This window comes from Geospiza fortis, unplaced genomic scaffold (assembly GCF_000277835.1).
Source record: "Geospiza fortis unplaced genomic scaffold, GeoFor_1.0 scaffold289, whole genome shotgun sequence".
Classification (NCBI taxonomy): Eukaryota; Metazoa; Chordata; class Aves; order Passeriformes; family Thraupidae; genus Geospiza; species Geospiza fortis.
This window is the reverse complement of record NW_005054478.1, coordinates 217602-239091: the sequence shown is the minus strand read 5'-3', so window position 1 is coordinate 239091 and position 21490 is coordinate 217602. Positions and strand designations below refer to the sequence as shown.

Below are 21490 nucleotides of genomic sequence, written 5' to 3'. Positions count from 1 at the left end.
ATCCAGCCTCTCCTAACCCAGGGTCCCTGAGGCCACCTGGCATTGTGTGTGGGCTCCTGTTGTTTCAGTGCTGTGGCAAAGTGGACACTGATTTCAGGGCTAACATTGATTCTTTCAAAGTGTGTTGTTATAGTGAATTCTAATAACTGATTGCCTTGTGGAAAAATAAGTACCACTTGCAGCTGAAGGCCAAATTCCATTCCAAAGGAATTGCATAAGCTGCTGGTTTGAGTGGTTTCACTCCATATATGCTACTTGGGTTTGTATTTTCCCATATCCTTCATTCCAGTGTAATTTGCAGAGAGAAAAGCCTTGGAGGAGCTCAGCTCTTAAACACTTGATGCAAGATTAGACTCTACTGAAATACTGGGCAGCTAAAAAGTAAATTTGAACTGTAATCATACAGGGATGTGCTCACAGAAGAGTCATGACTGAAAAAAGGCAGGAATTATTTTGTACTAGTCCTAGCATGCCCCCTTTTACATCTGCCTGTCTGCCTTAATTCTGTAGGGCAGGTAACTGGAGGTTGAGAAACTGCCTCTGCCTGATCTCGGGTGCCTCAGAGGCTCTGTTACCATAGTCAGAAAATATTGAAAATTATCCCTTTGCTCTCAGACTCATCTTTGCTGCTGTAGAGTCTGAGAGCTCCAGCCAGGACGTGACCATGTACAGCAAAACAAGCCCTGCATTAGAGCTGGCTGTGTGTGAGCAGCACTGGGGGAGGGCACTGCCTTGGTAGTGTCACAGCAGAGTAATGACAGAGCAGGGAATGGGTTCCAGATATCTCTGTGTTCATCAGCCCTTGTCTGTGGTCACAGTGCCCCGTGCTTTCTTTTCTCTATTTTCTCTTAATGCCGTGTCAGGGCAGTGGTGGTTTATTTTTACTGTGCCATCCTCTGAGTAATACTGATGTTCTTGATGCAATTAGTGTTGTCAGGGAGCAAGGAGGCACAGTCAGTGCTTCTTTGTGATGTCTGTGTCCCCAGTAAACTAAACACAGTCTGGTGTCTCATACCTGGGGACCTGATTTTGGGTGGTGTTCAGTCAGTGGTCCACAAACCTCAACAGGATGAGCCATCCAGCTGCTCTCTCAAAGGCCTGTAGTACTAGACTTCACTAAAATTAAACTTTACTACTGTAGGTGAATCCTTTGAGTCCCCAGGCTTTGTTTTTAGCTGCTTTCTGTCCTGTGGAGCTGGGGAAGGACAGCAGCGTGTGGATGCTGTGCAGCCCTCGTGTGATAAGCTCAGTGCTCCCAGCAGATGTTGAAGCTGCTCTGTGTGAACAGCACAGTGTGTGCACAGTCACAGCAACAGCCCCCAGAGCCTCCTGGAGCTGCCACTGTCATGATTATTGTGGGCAGAGATAAGTCTGGAGAGGCTCTGCTGTGTAGGCTGGGTGCTTTGAGACGAGATTCTCAACATGCACAATTAAACTTGGTCAGTGAAATTAAAGAAAATTACAGGATGAATGTGGACACAAAGCTGGGGGGAAGATGATAAAGTAGAAACCTGTTTTTGTCCTTTTAATTTCAGTTACATTGGAACTGATAGGTTGGAGAGATGTACAAGATTGAGAATGAGAACAGGAGGATATGGTGAAAACTGCTGTCCGAGTTCAGTCAGTGCTCTTTAAATGAAATTCAGAAGCCATTGAACATTAAATATTTTACATCATGATTTGTGAGGCTAATCACCAGGATTAGTCAGAACTCAAATGATAATGAAAGTAAAAATGTTTGGCGAATAATAATTTCTTTGTGCTATTTGATGCTGACCCCTAAGCTGTTATGTTCTATCATTTAAAACCTTGTGTTTCCTGTGTACATGTTTGTGTAGCTATGGCATCAGGTTTTTTTGATGCTTTTATGCAGGTCTAAAGGTAGAAGTGACTCACTGTGGGACAATGAGGAGGAAGTACCGTGTCTGTAACGTAACGAGACGGCCTGCAAGTCATCAAACGTAAGAGCCTTTCTGTCAGAGCATGAAATGTGTGATAGTTTCACACTGAGTAACAGGACCTGATATTTCATTCATTTTGGGATGATGCTATTTGACAGATAATATTTTACTAAAATGTCTGTCTTCTCAGCTTTCCTTTACAGCTAGAAAATGGCCAGACTGTGGAGAGGACAGTAGCACAGTATTTCAGAGAGAAATACAACCTCCAGCTGAAATACCCTCACCTTCCTTGTCTGCAAGTGGGACAGGAACAAAAACACACCTACCTGCCTTTAGAAGTAAGAGCCTTACTCTGATAGATCAGCTGGGTTTGGGTGGGTTCTGTCAGTTTACAAAACATTAAGAATCCATGCTCTTTGCAATACAAGTGTGTTTATGGGTTTACATGTACAGAGTACATGGTTTACTCTTTAATTTCACTAAATACTGTCTGCATCCTACAGTGCTTTGAAGTGTAGAAATATGAGAAAGAACAGGCAGTTGTTCAAACACTTTGGGGTTTATAGTGGCAGCATAGTGTCACATGTGTACAGTGTGGTGTGATCTGAGTGCTTCTGCTGTGAATTAATGCTTCTGATTTCCCCTGCAGGTGTGTAACATCGTGGCTGGCCAGAGGTGCATCAAGAAGCTGACAGACAATCAGACATCAACCATGATAAAAGCTACAGCCAGGTCTGCCCCAGACAGGCAGGAGGAGATCAGCAGATTGGTGAGTGCCCCAATCCCAGCTCCTTGGGACACTGCTCAGAATGACACTGGGCAGGATTACATTCATGCAAAACTTCCTACTCTTTTCATTCCTTGTCGTCCTTTAACTTAACAGATTTTAATTACATTTTTAATAGGATTTATTTTAAGTGGCATGCAATGATAGCATGAGTCCATAGTACAGGCTCTTGCATTATCATCTCTGCACCTAATTTACTGTGAGGAAATGCTCAAAAAATGCTTTTGAATGAACAAACAAAATGAGTGCTTGAGTAATGAAGGGAACAGAAACCACCTCATCAATCAGATCTCATGGTGGTAATTGTTTTCACTGGGGATGGGTTGATAATATTGAGCAGTCACGTCTGAGCCTTTTTCAATGAAATTGCTGTAAGAGCACTTCTGCAATATTCCTGCTAGCCTATGGTTTGTTATATGGATTATAATCAGATACTTCTGTAACATGTAAATCTCTCCTAGGTGAGAAGTGCAAATTATGATGCAGATCCATTTGTCCAAGAGTTCCAGTTCAAAGTGAGGGATGAGATGGCCCATGTGACAGGACGTGTGCTCCCAGCCCCGATGCTGCAGTACGGAGGACGGGTGAGGCTTTGGCTTTTCCTCTGCTTTCCATTTTGAGGAGTGATTTCCTGTACACTTTGACTCTACAGGGATCAGACTTTGAATGATAAACTCTTCTTTGTTGTCCTGAAACTGCAAATAGCACTGGCTGCTTCTTTTTTTAGTCACTTGAGTGTCTTGCTTTTGTTTCCCCAGAATCGAACCGTGGCAACACCAAGCCATGGCGTGTGGGACATGAGAGGGAAACAGTTCCACACTGGGGTGGAGATCAAGATGTGGGCCATAGCTTGCTTTGCAACACAGAGACAGTGCAGAGAAGAAATTCTGAAGTAAGGCATGTTGTGGTTCAGGCTTTGAACTGTTCTCTTAATGGAGTGAAACATGAATGTAGGATTACAATGAGCATTTTACCTGGGTTTAATGTGAGATGTTAGGGTGGGAATCTGGGCTCGTTTGCTTACAGTCAAAACACTGTACTGGGTACACTGTGGGGTGTTTGTCTTGTAATATCACTGTATATAGCCCTTTCTGACACCTTGAACAAAGTACTGTCTAGACTATTTTTTAGCCCATTCTGGCCTGTGGTATTTCACAGCTGTACACCCTTTACAAAATGAACATTTTTACAATGCTGCTTTAAAAGCTATTTGGAATCATCCTCCTTTGATGATTCTGTCCCTTTGTGCTTTGCTTCTTGTGTACTGTTGCTACTGCAAAAATCCAAAAATCTCCTCATCTGCAGGGGTTTCACAGACCAGCTGCGCAAGATCTCCAAGGACGCCGGGATGCCCATCCAGGGCCAGCCCTGCTTCTGCAAGTACGCCCAGGGTGCAGACAGCGTGGAGCCCATGTTCCGACACCTCAAGAACACCTATTCAGGGCTTCAGCTCATCATTGTCATCCTGCCAGGGAAGACACCTGTGTATGGTAAGGGCACACCTCTGTCTTTACCTGTTCAGTCAGGTATCATTTGGAGAAATCTGCTGCCCAGAGTATGTTAAAAATTACTCAGAACCATCCTTTAGGTATTAGACACCACTGTTTTGTGTCTGAAGATAAATTGGTAGCAGGTCTGAGTATGCAGATAAGTTAGAAGTTACTGCACAGTATGTGCACTAGAATTATTGTGACTTATCTAAGATCAAAATGCAGCAATAACCTCAAATGGACTCAAGTTGTCTCCTTGTGTTTGCTTCCCAGCGGAGGTGAAGCGCGTGGGAGACACGCTGTTGGGAATGGCCACACAGTGTGTTCAGGTCAAGAACGTCATTAAAACATCTCCACAGACCCTCTCAAATCTGTGCCTGAAGATTAATGTTAAACTAGGAGGAATCAACAACATCCTTGTACCTCATCAACGGTAAGACTCTGGAGATTCCGTTTTCTTTTTTCTTTTAATAGATGTGGTTACATTTGCTACTTAGACCCCAAAATTTAAATGTGGCCACGTTTTAAATTAAAATAGTCTTTTGATAATAGTATGTGGTATTTGAAGTAGAATTAAATTCCTTCCAGCACAGGCTCAGAGTGGTGGTTGGCCTGTGCAGTAGGTCTTCAGCCAAGGTTCTTGTCAAATGTTTGATCAGTATCAAAGTTGAAATGAGGAACAGTTGTGTGAGGAAAAATGTTTTAAAGGCAGTATAAGAGCATCCTGCTGCTCAAGTCCTGCAGAACAGTATAATGTGTATGCTGGTGCTAAAGCTCAGTGGGGCTCGGGGGACCCCCAGGCTCATGTGGGGCCTCTAAAACCCCTGGCTGTGCTGCTCCACTGGAGCCCTGGGGCTGCTCCCCACCAGAGTCATGCCCCAGTTCTGGCAGTGTGTTTGCAGTGTGTTTTGGGCTCTGCTGGGGAGGGTTCCAAGTTCACCTCTTGTGCACAAAGATCGCATTGTTGAGCCTTGGCCCGGGTACCTGATAAGGCTGAGACAAGAAACAACCCCCACGGTGAGCAATGACCTTGTGGCAGCTCTTCAGCTACGAGTGTGACTTAGCACTTTTTTCTTTTTGAAGACCTTCTGTGTTCCAGCAGCCAGTGATCTTTTTGGGAGCTGATGTCACTCACCCTCCAGCTGGAGATGGAAAGAAGCCTTCCATTGCTGCTGTAAGTTTTATTAAATTTACATGGTGCTTTTTCATTGTGGGTAAATGTTAGAATAGTAAGTGCAACTCGTGGGCTATGTCCATATCAAATATCTTTCAGGGCTTATGCCACTTCTTTGTACACATTCCCAATGATATTAAAAATCATGTATTTAAAAGAAAAAAACTGCCTTATACTTCAGAGTGGTTGCCTAGCTCTTTAATTTTTAAATCAAGGTAAAAAGGCATTGTTAAATAATATATTTCTGCAGAAATATTCTGAAGGAAATAACACAGCTTGGTGACATTAGCTATGGGAATAAATCACACAGGACTCCATTTTCTTCATGGTGGAAAAAGCCCATTCTGTATTCACATAAATAGCTAGCTTGCCTTAGAAGAAATGACAGGCCAGCCAGAGCAGGCCTGATTTTATGAGGCCTTTCTTTATGGTTTTTCTTCCTTACTGCAACAGTTAGCTAGTAACATTTTTTGTTTTTTTAAAGGAGAAAAGTGTCATTAAAGGCCTGGTTTGGCAGAAATATTTTTGATATTTCTTACCTTTTGTGTTGGTACAGTCCAGGAACTCAAGGTGATGATTGGAGGCTTGGTCAGTCCTCTCCTGCTTTGTCCCCTTGGCATTTTAATTGTCATTGATTGCAGGAAACTGCATCTGTGTTTAAAGTAACTAAGGGAAGCTGAGGTTTTTCTCAGTGTTAAAGGTGAGAAAATGTCACAGAAAAATGTCTGTCTGGATTATAAAAATATGTCGTAGTGAGAAGCCAAATTCTGCAGGTGCATTTCAGGATGCTTGGGGGCAAAAGGTGTTAAACCTGTACCAAGTACAAGTTCCTGTTGAAAGTGTTACTGTGGTTGTTGTTTAGCATAAACAACTTGTACTTGCCTCTCTTGGCTTTTTTGTTTTTAATTGTTTTGGCATAGATTTGAGCTTGAAACCTCCTCTGGTGCATCTCCCCACAGGTTGTAGGCAGCATGGACGCTCATCCCAGCCGGTACTGTGCCACGGTGAGGGTCCAGAGGCCCCGGCAGGAGATCATCCAGGACCTGGCCTCCATGGTCAGGGAGCTGCTCATCCAGTTCTACAAATCAACACGGTTCAAACCCACCCGGATCATCTTCTACAGGGACGGGGTCTCTGAGGGACAGTTCCGACAGGTTGGTTCAGTTGTGGGTTTCTTGAAAGATTCTCCTACTCTATAGTAGCTGCAGGTCTTGTTTTGTACTGTTTGAGTTGATTACATTTACACAAAATAATTGAGGAGAGAATTTCTTCATCGTGTTGGGTAAGAAGAGTTGCAGCTGTTCTCCTGTCTGGGAAGGAGAAGTCTTCAAATTTGGGAAATGACATATCTCTAAGTACTTTCTGAAATTACCAGCTGTGTGCCAAAGTTGTACTTGTTAACCTACACTGAGTTAGTAGGTGTTGTGCGTAGAATACAGTGGAAGGAAAACCGAAACCCCTCTATTCTTGTGCTTGTAGGTTTTGTATTATGAACTGCTGGCCATTAGAGAAGCCTGCATCAGTTTGGAGAAGGATTACCAGCCTGGAATAACCTACATTGTGGTGCAGAAGCGACATCATACGCGGCTGTTCTGTGCTGACAGAACAGAAAGGGTAATCACTGCCCTCTGAGGAGCCTTTTGGGAAAGCTTCATGAGGAGCTTTTAGGCTGCTGGAGAAAATATTAGCGTGGGCTTCTGTCCATCTGGTTAAATGTGCATGCAGGGAAGTGTTGATTTGATAAAATGGGGCTCCAAATTGAAAAATCATTGACCTTAAGTCTGTTAAAAACCTCCACAACATCACATTGGAGCTAAAATCCGTGTGACTACTCAGTACCAATCTCCAGCAGTAATAGAAGAAAATACAAAGTGGTGGAACATTTTTTCCGAGTTAATCAATCTGAACTGAAGCTGACAATTCTAAATACAAAGGTCTGCAGCTCTTCAGTCTGAGCTGGAAAGTTCTGATGTGCTGGAGGTGCAGTGTTGTGTAAGGTGCTGGAGAGCCATCCAGTGTCCTTGTCAAACCTCCAAGGCTGATGTAGTGGCACAGTCCAAACAGTTCTGTGGCACTCGATGTGCCAAAACCTTGCCAGTGGTGAATAGAAACTTGTATTTTTCCTTACAGTTGAGCTGTATAAACAGCTGAGGCTGCACTTACCAAACCTCTTCTCTAGGTTGGACGAAGTGGCAATATTCCAGCTGGGACAACTGTAGATACAGACATTACACACCCCTACGAGTTTGATTTTTACCTCTGTAGCCATGCTGGAATACAGGTATGGATGCTTTGTAAATGTGAATTTAGAACAAATTGTTTTTCTTCTTTTTGTGACACCTGTTTACAAACAGTTACATAGTAAGGAAATGTTCTTTTAGCTTGGTTTTCTCTGAGATAAAACATTATTGTGAGACTTAGAGGATGATTTGCTTAACAGGTAGTCTCTACTGCACATTTAAATTTGCACTGATGGTAAGTGGTGCTTTTTAAAGTTTCATTTTTAAGAGGTCACTTTATTTTGTAACATTATTATTTCTGAAAAAATATTTCAACTTGTATCAGGCTATTGCTTAAAAGGTTAAAAAAATTTACTCTTTAAATTTTTATCATGTGAGTCTGACCCCATTGTCATGAGTTTTGTTTAGGTTGGCTGGGCATGACTTCTTTTCCAGTTTTGAATCATTTCAACGGGTTTTTTGTCAACCTTTACACTGTGTCTGAGCAAGCTGCTTTCTGGCCCTGTGAAAAAAGATTTATATCCCAGTTGAGGCAGAAATGCTGGGTGTAGTTGCAGCTCATTGTGTTTAATATAGCAAGGCATAAAGAACCTCAATTAAATTGATACTCCAGATATATTTGTTTTAAAAGGAGAGACTTGTAGCTTGGCTAAAGCACAACTGTTCACCCAGTTCAGGTGCAGTGTAAAATTAACCTTGAGTTTCTAGTGTTCCTACGTGCAGTTAGGGTGCTCAGGAACTGGAAGGATTTAAAAGCACTGCTTGTTTCTCTGGGATGTTTTGTGAGAAGGAGTTTAATTGAAGGTAGGTAAAAGAACCTGTAATTGTAGTTTAGTCATGTTGGGAGCAGATGTTGATCACTGAGGGGTTTTATCCAAGCAAGAACATATAAAGCAATAGAATCATGTATATGTTAGACTTAGTAATCTTTAAATACATAAAACCGAACTCGTTCATCTGCTGTTATGTAGACATTCACACTAGATAGCCTGGCCCTTTCTGAACATCAAAATCTGACTTGTTTATGGAAACCCAGACAAGTATGACTGTCTGTGCCCATCTCTGCAGGGAACCAGCCGTCCCTCCCACTACCACGTCCTGTGGGATGACAACTGCTTCACAGCAGACGAGCTGCAGCTGCTGACGTACCAGCTGTGCCACACGTACGTGCGCTGCACCCGCTCCGTCTCCATCCCCGCGCCCGCCTACTACGCTCACCTGGTGGCATTCAGAGCACGCTACCACCTCGTGGACAAGGAACACGACAGGTACATCACAGGCTCTGCCCAGGGTTTAGTCCTCACTGCTCTCATCCACTGTCAGGCCTAAAGGCACCTGGCTGTTGGTGATTCCTGCTGGTCTCGCGCTCAGTTTTTGTTGCCTCTAGGACTGATGTTAAGATCATCACTCCTGGCAGCTGCTGCTCTACATCAGACCAGAGTGGGTTGGTGAATTCTACTGAATAACAGATTAAAAGAATTCATTTACTGAAGTATTTTGTTATGAATTTGACGTGGTCTGAGGCAATCAAGCCTATGATTTAATTTTTTTGCTTTAGGATCAGAGTAGTCATGAATGAACCATAAGTGCTTCCACTTATCTAACTCTGTACGTCAGAAATATTTTACAACCTTCAAGCCATCAATTTATTTATATAAGGCTTATTTTTAGATGAACAAGCTGAGCAGCCATGGTGAAGAGATTGTCAAAAGTCTCAAGGTTGCTGGGTGAATATGACAGTTGATTTTTCTCAGTGTCCAGTTCTGTCACTGGTGCTGTGTTGGTGAAGGGTCTGGAGAGCGAGTCCTTTGGGGGTTCAGCCTGGAGAAGAGTGGGATCTCAGTCTCTACAACTCCCTGACAGGAGGGTCCAACCAGGGCTGGTTTGGCTTCCAGGGAGCAAGGGACAAGTCAAGGGGAAACAGCCTCATGCTGTGCCTGAGGAGGGTCAGGTTGGACATAAGGAGGAATTTCTCCATGGGAAGGGTGGTCAGGATTTGAAGGGGTGGAGTCCCCATCCTTGCAGGTGCTCAAGAACAACTGAACACGGCCACTCTGTGCTCTGGGCTGGGCGATGAGGTTGGGATTGCTCACAGGTTGGACTCGAGCTTAGAGATCATTTCCAACCTCAGCGATTCTGTCCAAGAGATGCGAAAGCAGCTTTTTGATCCGAATTAATACAATTTACAGCCCTGCCTGTCTCTCCCTCGTTCCCTGCAGTGCTGAAGGGAGCCACGTGTCAGGACAGAGCAACGGGCGAGACCCGCAGGCCCTGGCGAAGGCTGTACAGATTCACCAAGACACCTTACGCACGATGTACTTCGCTTAAGTCAATGACCCGGGAGACACTCACGGAGAGGAGAACTGAGAATTTAAGCCACATACAATGTATGTTTCCAGGGGGTTGGTTTAGGGGCTGTGCCTCCCATCGTGCTGGAGCTGACGCTGTGCAGGGGCGAGAGGCTCACCCTTAAATTGACACGAGGAAGATTGTTTACTTCATCCAGGAACACAGCACTATTATGCAATATGAAACCAGCCAACTGCTTTTTTGGGGCGGGCTCCTGTGGGAAGCCACCGCCATAATTTTTTTTTAATTATTATTTCTCGTAGTTTAACCCTCTTCTGCCTTTACCTCAAGTTGCTCGGCAGCACAACTATTGTTGCAAAAAAAAAAAAGATAGTAATAATAAACTAAAAATCTATTGTGTAATTTAAAATAAAAAAAAAACAAACCACCTTTTAGAAACAATCACAGTGATTGTTTGGAGAAGGGAAGTGTGCAAAAAAGAAAATAAGTTTTTAACCCCCATGCATTGAGGAATCTTTCTCTCAGTATTGCCATCGAGCGTTCAAATGTGAACATATCCAAGTGCATTGGAATGTACAGCACTAGCTAGGTAACAGTGAGGGGGGGAAGATGTTTTGCACACTAATCCAATAATTTGAACCTAATTTAGCCAATGGCTGCCTTTGTGTCTTTTCTCACAGCTTTGGAGTTCTCAGCTCCAAGAGTTCCCTTTCAAAAGCAATCCAAGAAGCTCGTGGTTCATGTGCAGGCAGTAGTGACCCAACTCTTCTTGCTCCCTGGGGGAATTTACTAAAGCTGCTGTTTTACCTAGTCCAAAAGTTTCAATTTTTTCCTATCTGGCAAGTCAAATCTGTTGAAGCCTCACGTGAGATCTGATGTCCCAGGTTTTCTGGGATGACATATAGTAACCACCAGAACTGAAACTTTAGAGCTAAGGTCTTTTTGGAAAAAAAAAGAAACCTGCTACTTTACTTGCTGCCTCTCACACCTTAATGTGATTCATATGTATGTGTGTTTGAAGTTTAGCTTCCTTTTGTTTCTTTTATATTTATTAGAGTAATAATAATGCTTTAATTTAATTATTACAGAACATATGGTCAACATCAACTTTTATTTTTTAGAAATGTAATCATGTTTATTTTTAAAAAAAGAAACTGACAACTTGTTTTGCTATCTTTTAGTGCAATAAGCATTCTAAAGAAAAACTGTGTCCATTGAGCTGTACTGAAGCAGTGTCCGTACCACGGACCGTGGGAGAATGGACACCTCCAGGATTTTAAAAGGACAAAGTAAAAGCCTTAATTTTGAAAGGAAAGTTTTATAGTCAGAAGGAATCTTGAATTTTCCTTTTTTAAATCAAAAAAAAATACAAAAAATGCTTCTAGACTTCTGCAAGCTTTACTTGTCGCTGCAGTCTTTTGATTTAACAAAGGAATTGGCCTTATTTTTGGCTTTGAAATGTGGAGCATATTTGAATTAAATGGAAAGGGTTTTGTATTAAGATCTCAGTTTTTACATGCTTAGTTAAACCTATTTGACATCAGTAAAATGTCTGGAATTAATAAAAGTTTTTAGGCTTTTTTCCTCTTTGATAGTGACTTTCCTTTTAAAATTAAGTTATTGGTAACTTCATTTCACTTTGCAAATAAAGAGGGCTGGGATAGTTCTAACATGTTAAATCACCGAAATGTGAAACAAACCAATGGGACTCTTTCATTCCACTTTAAAACCAATGTTTAAGATGTCAGAGACGAGCATTTATTCAACGAGGGGACTGGGGAGTTTTGCACTTTGTAAACTCGTGAACTGCATTTTTGACTGTTTTTATTTGCACTGGTTCATAGTATATTTACTGCAGCTGTTTGTATGGGCATTGCTGTGATCCCAGCCCTCCCGACCTCCACCTGCTCTCACATGAAAACCTGGTTGGTCTAAGTAGCTTCTCTCCTCGTTCTCACCAAATCTGCTGTTTGCCAATATACTGTATTTTGAGCCTAAAATCTGAGCCCATTTTGCTTCACCAGGCATGAACCCCCTTTTTTTTCTGCCAGAAAAACCAAGTACTGTATTTTGTGCGTTTGTATATTGTATGGAAATGTCCGTAGTGCTGTTCACAACACTGTCTGCAAGAGCTTTACTAGCAGCTGGTGTAGATACCTATTTTATCTCTCAAAAACAAGGAAAATAATGTAAAAAACTAACTTGGCAAAGCTAAAATTGCACTGGAAACAGTGGTGGGGGTGGGCATTGGCTGGGGGTGCTGGGTGAGGGTGGCTGGGGGGCTCAGGAGGCCCTGAGGATTTGGGGACCCCCAGAGCCAGGGGGTCCCATCTTGGAGTGCCCTGTCCCTGTGCGTGCCTTTGGACACACCTGGTGCAGGGAGGGGCATGTGACAGTCCTTTGAGCAAGGTGGTTTCTCAGTGAGTCTCTCAGATGTTTTTCCCAGTCTGTGACCTGACACTTTTCTTCTAAAGCTCTCTCAGTAGCAATGCTGTTTGTAAAAGGTTCAGCTTAAGCTTTATACAGAAATTTCTTTTGAAAACAGAGAACTTTTTTTTTTAAAAAAACCTATTTTACAAAGAGTTCTTGTGGACTTCTGGCATTTAACTGAAAATTCCTTTTTACAAAGCCTTCTAGCTCTCCTTTCAAAGCTGCTTCTCACCCTGCCCACGCTCGGTGACTCGGATTTGAGAAGCTTTTTTGCTCACTACTTTCACCAAAAACTAAAGAAACTTCATTGGCAAAGTGACTTCAGTTGTCAAGGTAACATTGTACCTGGTTTTCATGTGAAGAGTATTTGGAAGTTTTAATCTCTCTTCTTGGTTTTGCAAATATCTACGTCAAGTGCCGATACTTCTTTGTATTACGATATCAAGTTACTGACGTTGTGAGGGCCACACATTTATGATGCTGTAGCTGCTATATTTATTTAAATGGAGATGGACAATTACTGCACTAAGGAATGAGGAGAAAAGCAAGGAATCAAGGTTAGTTAGATATCTTGGTTTTTTTTCAAAAGAGAATTAATGGTGTGAAATATCAAGTGTAACAAAGGGTGCTGTCATTTTAACTGAGATTAAATAGCCAGATATTCTTCTTTTGTTTAAAAACATATATATTTTGATGTTTGCAGTTTGGGGGTGGGGGGTCGGGATAAATGGTACCTCATCTGTGGTGGCAGTTTCCAGTATATTTTCAGAGTATATGGATTTCTTTTATTTTTGTACCTGCTCTCCTTGAAAAAGAAAAAAAAAAAATCTCAAATTTTATGTGCTGTTTGAGGAAACTTTGAGTGGCACAGCAGATCCCCCTCTCTGGCCAAGAGCTGGCTGTGGATAGTCCAAAGAGGGATATGGGCACAGGCTGATGGCTCTTCTTGCTTTGCAGACACCGGCCTCGGGTTTCTGCCTGTGGAGAAAAGCAGTTCCCATCTCCTCAGACACCGAGACCCCTCACTTGTACTGAACAAGTGCCACTAAGTGCTCCCGTGGTGGGGGCAGGCCCAGGGTATCACCGAGCCCCTCCTCACCCAGCCAGCCCTGCCCAAACCTCCCACCTGGCCACTGCTAGATCCAGAGCTGGAGAGAATCCCAGGATGTTTGTGGTTGAGGCGTTAAACACGCGACATTTGCCAACAGGAGGAGTGGCTCCGCTGTAAGTCGCCTTTTTCCCTTTCTAGGGACTTGAGCCGTGGCCATTTGACTCAGGATCGCTGTGTCACTGTTCCATGTGTCATCTGGTTACACGTGTCCAAAAGTTATTTTTATAGTATTCATTCCGGTCTTCTTTTGGGAATTTGGCCACAGAAATGGTTTTCAGGAGTAAAATGGGTTTCTGGAAGTTATCAGTCAAATTACTTCAAGATGCTCTTGGTCCTAAATGATTTTCACTTCTTCATGTAAAATACTTGTCCTATAAAATGCTCAACATGAGATACCGTGTAGTCTGCTGTAAAAATTCCAGCTACAAATACTGGTTTTCTACTAGTCTTAAAGTTCACTCTGGTGAAATTCCAAGCTCAAGCTTAAGGCCTTTTTTTTTTCCTTCCCTTTTCTTACACTTTCTTCATATCTTGTCCACTTTTAGTATTTTCCCTGTTTTGTGAACTGAGGGTTTAGAACCTTACTCAAAGCACTTTTATAACCAAGGAATCAAAAGTTCAGATTATGTGTGTTGGACCTGTAAATTAGTTTTCAAAGGTGGTTGTTTCTAAATGGCCATTGTGGTCTCTGGTCAGGCTGGGCAGATGCTCTGTCCCTTTCAGTGCTGTGAAGTTTCATGGCTGCTACTGGCAGGTTGTTTGGATCTAGTGAAAAATTCCATAGGGGTGTCAAAGGGAGAGATTTCTGTCTGTCTTTTCTACCCAAAGATGGTACTTTAGGTTGATGCTGCGTGTTTGGAATATAATTTTTGGTTTGGCACATGTTGAAATCAGACTTCACTTAGCCAATTCACTCCTTGTTTTTGTAAAATATCGTGGTTAGAGCTTGAGCTCGTTGATGCTTTCTGCTGGTAGAAGATTTTGTACTTTCTGTAGTTGAGGTATGAGCAAGATGGATACAGGATCCTACATCTTACCTCCCAAGCAGAATCTCAAAAATCCTGATCTCTGTGACACTGAAACCCAAATTGTTGTCCCCTGAGTAGACAAAGGTGCATATGGTGGGGAAGGAGTTGTAAGGGAGAGGTGTGCGAGCGAAAATATCAGAGCATTGGTTTGGCAGGAATGAGGGTGTTGGGGAGACTCCATCGACTTTCCATCCCACATGCCCTGGCCTTTCACATCCTGTCTGAGGTACCCCCTCACCTGACACGGGTTGTTACCGTAGGGTCCTTTTCAAACAAAGCAGTTCCACTGTTTAAAACTTGGAGTGACTTTTATTTTTTTTTAAGCAAGACAGTCCTCAGAAAGTGCCTTTTTAGAAGATGGTGCTGTAGATTTTTATTTTCCAGTTGTACGTGGCTGCAAATCTAAGATAAATTATTGAAAATGCCAAGTGTTTGATGGTATCTTTTAGGTACTTTCAAGCATCAGCTTCTCTGAGTCAGGACCAAGAATAACCAGGAAGGTGTTTTCCTTTGGAGGGAGAGGCATTGAGGAGCGATCACCAAATTCAGCTGGTAGGCTGGGGTTAGGTTGGGTTTGGTCAATGTGATTTACCTCTTCATTTTGAGGGGGCTTGGGGTGTGGGAGAAGCCGTGGGGACCTCATTGGTGCTGAGAGGAACCCATAGCTCCCGAAGGATGGCTTCTCTTAGGGGAAGCACAAACTGAAGGGTGTCTTAGGAGGATGGCCTGGGAGATGGTTGGTCCTCACATGGCTCATGTGTGTTTGGGATGGATCAGTGGGTGTTTCTGACTGCCAGCTGGGAGCTGGATGCTCTGGATGGGAGCAGCTTGGTGGCTGGGTGATGCCATGAGGGGGTGGGTCCATGGTGAGTTTGGTGAGCGTTCCTGCAGTCAAGAAAAGCTGTAGACTAGACTATTAAACACTGCACCTCAGTAACCTTGTAATGCTGCATAAAGTAATAATAATAGCAAAGTTGTGCTTTGACACTGTAATGTGCTTGCACATGCCTGCAAAAAACACTTCCCTTTCCTTTGGTATCATTCTGAGTAGCAGTTATGGGACTTTTCTTTTATGATGAGCCTTGTCCTTTGTTGTGGTGTTTCTGTATATTTATTGGTGGTCTGTGTGCAGCTCATAGGTCTGTGTGTCTGCTCTGTGTGTTGCTTTTAACACTTATTTTTAGGCAGGAGAAGTTTCTGAATGTTTTGGTTTTCTTCTCCAAAGAAAGTTGGCTTAACCAGTCGTGTTTGAGAGGAGACAATTAACCCGCTCGCCATAGACAAGTGCTTCATTGGTACCTTGTTTCTCTACAACTAAAATGATTTTGTGCATTTTATTACTGTTTATAGTGTTGGGCATTCAAGATGTGGAATAACTTGATGTCAGGATATTTTTGAATATCAGGAGCTTAACCACAGAACTCACTGAGTAATTCCAAGTGGTCTCTTTGCAGGAATATGTTTGTGTCCAGACTTTTTCTAGGAGTAAGCAGAGCTTCTGGACATCATCAATGAAATATTTGGGGTTCAGAGTCCCAGTACTGGGCAGTGCCCTTGCTGAGTTGCCCACACCTCATTGTTGAGGGGATGCTGCAGCTCCCCAGGCACAAGTTGACTCTCTTTGCTCTGTAATTTCTTCTGATTCAAGTTTGAGACATGATCCAATGTCTCTTGTAGCTTGTACCAACTTTCTTGTCTTATTGCAGTGCCCAGTGCCACTGTGTTGGTATTAAGCTTGCCATGATGTTCAATTATTTTATATTTCCAGTTTCTCAATGTTACTAGGCTGGGGTTTAGAAAGCATTTTTCAGTCTAAATTCTGAGCCAAAACTGTGTCTCTTGACCCTTTTAGTAGTAGCTGTTTCTATCTTTTAGATTAAAAAGGGCCAAAAATCTTGCACCATCAGCTTGTTTGCAGCAATACCCTCCATCTCCTCCCCTGCCTGTCAACCAACTGCTTTGTTTCTCTCTATATTTAGCTCATACTGAACCTGTTGAGATTTAGAAGGAAGTTGCTGCCTCTTCTTTCAATCAAAAGGAATGAACTTGCAACTGATGAAGCAGTTTTCTGTTGGACACAAATCTCTTGCCATGATGTCCATGAGCTGCCACATGTGAGGTGTAATTCCAGTAGAAATATTTCTGTTGTAGTCATTGGAAGGTGCATGATGGTTTAAAGTATCTAAATTAAATAAGAGCTAACTAACTACTGAAAATAGGCATTATTAAAATACTTTAAAAGAAAAAAACAGCAAACCAAAACACAAAAAGGAGCAGCTGCAGGTGAACAGGGAGGACTTCCTCCAGGAGATGGAGAACCTGTGGGACATTGAGGTCCTGTGGCTGTGGGGACAGCTCAACAAGGGAAAGAAAAAAAGTGGAAGAAGCAGAAAGGGCAGACTCAAAGTAACAGAGCGTTGTAGGAGTTATTCAGACTCTTTTAAAAATTATCAAGTGGCAACATCAGAATATTGACGCTAATGAAGAAGCAGCAGAGCCTCCTTTGCCTCCTGTAGTAAATAAAAAAGCAAAACTGGACAGCTGGTGTTTCCCTTCAGTACCTTTCAGTACTTGAAAAGGCCTGTAAGAACGATGAGGGTGAACTTTTGGGAGGACTTGTTGCCACAGGATATGGAATGATAGTTTTGAACTGAGGGAGGTCAGTTCAAATGAGATTTAAGAAGTTTTTTACAATGTGTGTGATGAAACAGTGGCACAGGTTGCCTAGAGAAGCTGTGGCTGCTCCATCCTTGAAAACATCCAAGGTGTCAGATTGGATGGGGCTTGGAGCAACCTGGTCTAGAGGTCCCAGGTCACAGCAGGGGGAGTTGTCTGGATGAGCTTTAAAAGATCCTTTCCAACCCAGACTACTCTGTTATTCTGTGACTGCTAATTCATAAACTAACATATGAGGGGAAAAGCATGTTCCTGTATGTTTTTAGGGGGGGCTGTTCTTCTCCAGGACTGTGCTGCAAGCAGGTGGCAGTGCCTGTGACAGCTGTCCCTGAAATCAAACTGTGGTTTTATCCAAACCTTGGAATCCCTTACTTGGGTGAAATAGATGCAGCTTCCAGTGGATCCACTGGTTCAGACAGCACCGACCCAAGGGGTTTTGTGAGCAATACATGGCCCTTCTGTACAACACAGATGCCCTGAGAGATTCCTGGTTGCCTTCAGGTGTGCCTGGCTCCCAGGAACAGCAGCAGGCAGGTGTGGAGTTCCTTTTGCTGTAGCACTGCAGCTGCTCTGCTCTTACTCAGCTCTTACCTACCTCCCCATTCTCTGACCAGGGTCTCTCTCCCTCCACTGCCTGGATGGAATTAGCCATGTTGAGGGTGCTGTGGCTGCTTGGAGCACAGATCAGCTCTGGATCTGAGGGTGGGGGTGGGATGGTGACAAAAGCCTGTAGAAACAAAGGACTGGGTAGAAGGTGGGTGGGTCTCAGGTGAGCTGTGATCAGCTCACACCTTTCAGGGACATCAGACATGAACTTGGGTATCTTGAACTTTTTGTGTTGGACTTGAACTCACTGAAAGCAAGTATGTGCCTTTTTCTGACCAGGAACAGAGCTGGAAAAACTAGTATTTGCATTGGTAGGATGGTTAGTATTTTTCTTGAACTGTTCTTAAAGCTCAAAATCCTTGGTCAGAGTTGGTTTTGTGTTGAATTATTTAATCAAAGCAAGCCCTGAATTATTTGTGAATTAGAACTACCCAGAGAGGAGAAACTTTTAAAATAAATGGCTTCTGGAGAGTAATGTCATCAAATAAATCTACTTCCTGGTAGACTTGCAATTTTTTAAAATAAAATTTAACCTTGATATGTTTATCTAATGAGAATCATTAATTCTGCCTTTATTTGAATGTTGCCTGTCCAGTGATGTCCTCGCTCTTTACTGTGCTCCTGCAGCTTTCCATACACTCCATTTTCTCTCCCCTCTCCACCCATTTGGAGGTTGCAGAGACATGGGGAATGTTGTCCAGTGAATGTTGGGGAGCAGTGCAAAGCTCTGGCTCAGTGGGGACATGGAGGTGAGGACTAAATGTCACAGATAAGTTCAAAAAGCAGTTTGCCAGCAGCAGGGGTGGCGATGTCTGGGGACAGAATTGTGAGGTCACCTGGGTGTGGAAAGAGGAACAATCCCCCATCCTCTGGCACCAGTTGTAGACACTGCACTGTGCAGAGGTAGGCATATGTGTGCTTAGATACCAGTTTGGGCTTTAAGCTGCTAAAAAATGTGCATTTTCAGACCAAAATGGAAGAGCTTTTCCAACAGGTTCTATTTGAAGCTGTTTTGAGACATTGGCAAGTTGTCCAGCCAGGAGCTCTGGAACCAGCTGGCTCTGAAGCAGGTTCCCTTTCTGACCTGGGGGAAATGATTCTGCCTCATTTTTCATCTAGAAAATGTTTGTGATGATACACATCGCCTTAGGAGAGTGAGTTACTGGGTGATCTGAGGGTGAACCATGTCGTGACAGTGGTAACCTCGTGATACAAACCCGTGCACTTCTTGCACATTTGCATCTTCCAGTGGTTCCAGTTGTTTGGGGCCCATCCCTGCTGGGAGCTGGAGCTCTTCCCTCCCATCCCATTGCAGCTCTGCCCGAGGTTGAAGCCCCTTGGGGTCAGTCCTGTGTTTGCCATCTTGCTTTCTTTAAACCAACCCATTTGTTGTAAAACAGATTCTCAGAGGGCAAGTTTATTTAAATGAAAGGTTTTTTTTTCATTGCTGAGAATTACACAGGTCTTTCAAACGCATTTGGCAGTTGGAAAATTAATGCTATAACACTATCTAGCAACACAAAAATATGGCTGTATGTTGAGTTTAGGGCCATGCTTGCCCATAAATCATAGATCTACAACCCATTTCAGTACAGGTGTGCAAAAGTTAGCTTTTAAAATAGTTACTAATAAACTTTCATTTTGCTTACACTTGCAAATCTCTTAAATATCTTCAAAACCAGTTTCTTTGATAGAAAATACGTGTCTTGGTAGGTAGTGTCCACTCAGATGTAATAGCAGAGTGATGCCCACTGCAGCAATGCTGAATTTAAAGAACTTTTGGAAGTTTTGGAACCTGATGGTGTGCCAGCAAAGTGAAAACTTGAGTATTGCTCCTGAAGTAGTGAGGATAATTGAACACCAACAAAACTTGGTGAGAGGAAGAATGCCAGACATGGAGTTTAGCTTCTGGCAAATTTGCAGTGCAGAATGGCTTCTTCTGGGCACTCGCTTTTGTGCATCACTTCTCTCCTGTGGCTGTGGTGTTTACTTTTTTTTGAACTTGATTTCTGTTTTTCAGTGAGATCTTCTCATTTTTGCAGTTTCCAGTGTTGAATCTCTCCTTGAGACAACTACATGTTGTTTTCCTGTAGAAAAACCTGCTTCTAGCTCATTGTGTTTGGTGTCTGTTTGCAGGCAGACGTGAAAAGTGAGCTGCAGCACAGCAGTGGGGCGGGCAGAGCGAGTTTTGGGTCAGAAATGTTGGTTTTACAGGCACTGGTGTACAGATCCAGGGGAGCAGTGACACTTTGAGCTCAAGGGGGACAGACCCTCCTTCTTGTTCTTGTCTCTTCCCTTGGTATAAGCAGTTCAGCTCCCCAGGTATCCTCACGGTGGATAAATGGTGCTTGGTGGGGGAAAAACTGGGCTGTTCACCTGGCTGGAGGTGTGTGATCATGGACAAGGACATTGTCTGTCAGCAGGTGTTACTCCAGAGCTTTCACAGTAATTGGTAGCATTTGGTTACAAGCTAATATTAAAGGATTTTGGGAAGAAGGTGGCTCAGGTGGCATTGTGTGTGCTCACTGGGCAGTGAGCTGTGTTAGTTTTGGAGACTGTTGGAAGCAATGTCACATGGAAATTTTGCATATTTAATACCATGGGTTTATATTGTTCAAACAAAGAAAAAGTCATGCTGTTTGGGATTCCTTTTCTGAATAAAATTCTAATAAACCAGTCTGGTGGATTGATCCTGTCCCATGTGTCTGCTCTTTCTCATATGCTGGTAACTGCTCCCCTGTTTTGGTGTCCCATTGCTTTGGCAGGAGCGTGAATGTGTTCCCACCGTAAAGGATCCTGGGGGCTTTCGAAGCTAAAGGGAAATGTTTCAAGAGTAAAGTAGAGCTGTGACTTGAGACATTGCACAAATAGATTGTAGATGGATGGCAAACAAACTGGTAAAAGCCTTTATTTTTACTTAACCATCTTGACCATGTGTGCCTCTTTGTACCGTGGGCTGCAGCCGTGCGGGGTGGGAGGGAACGTGTCGGTGTTTGAGATGTACTTGCTAAGCAGAAGCCGTGTCCTCTGCCCCTTCTCCCTTTCTGGACAAATTGTTCTTGCCAAAATTTTCTACCTGTTGCAAGAGTTGCTTTCCTTCCAGCACAGTAAAATGTCGACTTCTTTCACTGTTCCTTCCCTCTCGTAGGCATCTGTAACCTCTGTACGACTGTGTATAGGACACAGCAGTCATCGATCTCTGCTGGCTATAGATACCATCAACTTGAGTGTATTGTAAACGAACTGTATTCATTTGAAAAATAAATTTTTTTTGAAATGCACATGTGTGAGGCTTTATTTATACTTGCATCATTTTGATTTATTCCCAAAGCAAGGAGAAGATATTGGCCTTGGGTGGGGGGATGTGGAGGGAGGTGCCAGGCATATCCAAGGACAGAAAACCATTTCCTTTCGGTCTTTTTTTGTATTTTAATGCGTTATTTTAAAAATTTAACTAAATTTAAAAAAATAGTTTTAAAAATGCAAGAGCTTGTTGAAGTGCCCACAGCTATCCTGGGGCAGGATGGCTGCTGTGGAAGTGGGAAACGGCTCCCTCCTGCTTTAGGGGGCATTTCGTGAGATTTCTTTTAAACAGTGTTAATTGTCCCTGATTTGGGCGCTGCTTTGCTGCGGTTTGCGGTGTCCCTGTCACCGATACCCCCCCCAAGAGCCGCCGCCGGGGCCGCCCCGCAACGGCCCCGCGCGAGCCTGGGGCGAGAGCGGGGAACGGTGAGGAG

The 21490-nt window shown here is 43.2% G+C and overlaps 1 protein-coding gene and 1 long non-coding RNA gene across 2 annotated transcripts in view; both read left to right on the top strand.

Annotated features, from left to right (window-relative positions):
• Positions 1 to 11463, top strand: part of LOC102044704 (argonaute RISC catalytic component 3) — a 19375-nt gene extending 7912 nt beyond the window's left edge. Inside the window, exons 7-19 of the mRNA XM_031063035.1 lie at positions 1874 to 1961; positions 2092 to 2239; positions 2551 to 2670; positions 3150 to 3272; positions 3447 to 3580; positions 3994 to 4178; positions 4452 to 4611; positions 5262 to 5352; positions 6312 to 6506; positions 6832 to 6966; positions 7532 to 7633; positions 8661 to 8860; positions 9812 to 11463. Coding sequence (XP_030918895.1) covers positions 1874 to 1961; positions 2092 to 2239; positions 2551 to 2670; positions 3150 to 3272; positions 3447 to 3580; positions 3994 to 4178; positions 4452 to 4611; positions 5262 to 5352; positions 6312 to 6506; positions 6832 to 6966; positions 7532 to 7633; positions 8661 to 8860; positions 9812 to 9920 — 1790 coding nt within the window. The 3' untranslated portion in view covers positions 9921 to 11463. The remainder of the gene's footprint in view (positions 1 to 1873; positions 1962 to 2091; positions 2240 to 2550; positions 2671 to 3149; positions 3273 to 3446; positions 3581 to 3993; positions 4179 to 4451; positions 4612 to 5261; positions 5353 to 6311; positions 6507 to 6831; positions 6967 to 7531; positions 7634 to 8660; positions 8861 to 9811) is intronic.
• A 729-nt stretch (positions 11464 to 12192) lies between these two features.
• On the top strand, positions 12193 to 21034 carry LOC115948694. The gene is made up of 2 exons (XR_004082487.1): positions 12193 to 12889; positions 13290 to 21034. It is a non-coding gene; the product is annotated as an uncharacterized LOC115948694 (long non-coding RNA).
• The last annotated feature ends 456 nt before the right edge of the window (positions 21035 to 21490 follow it).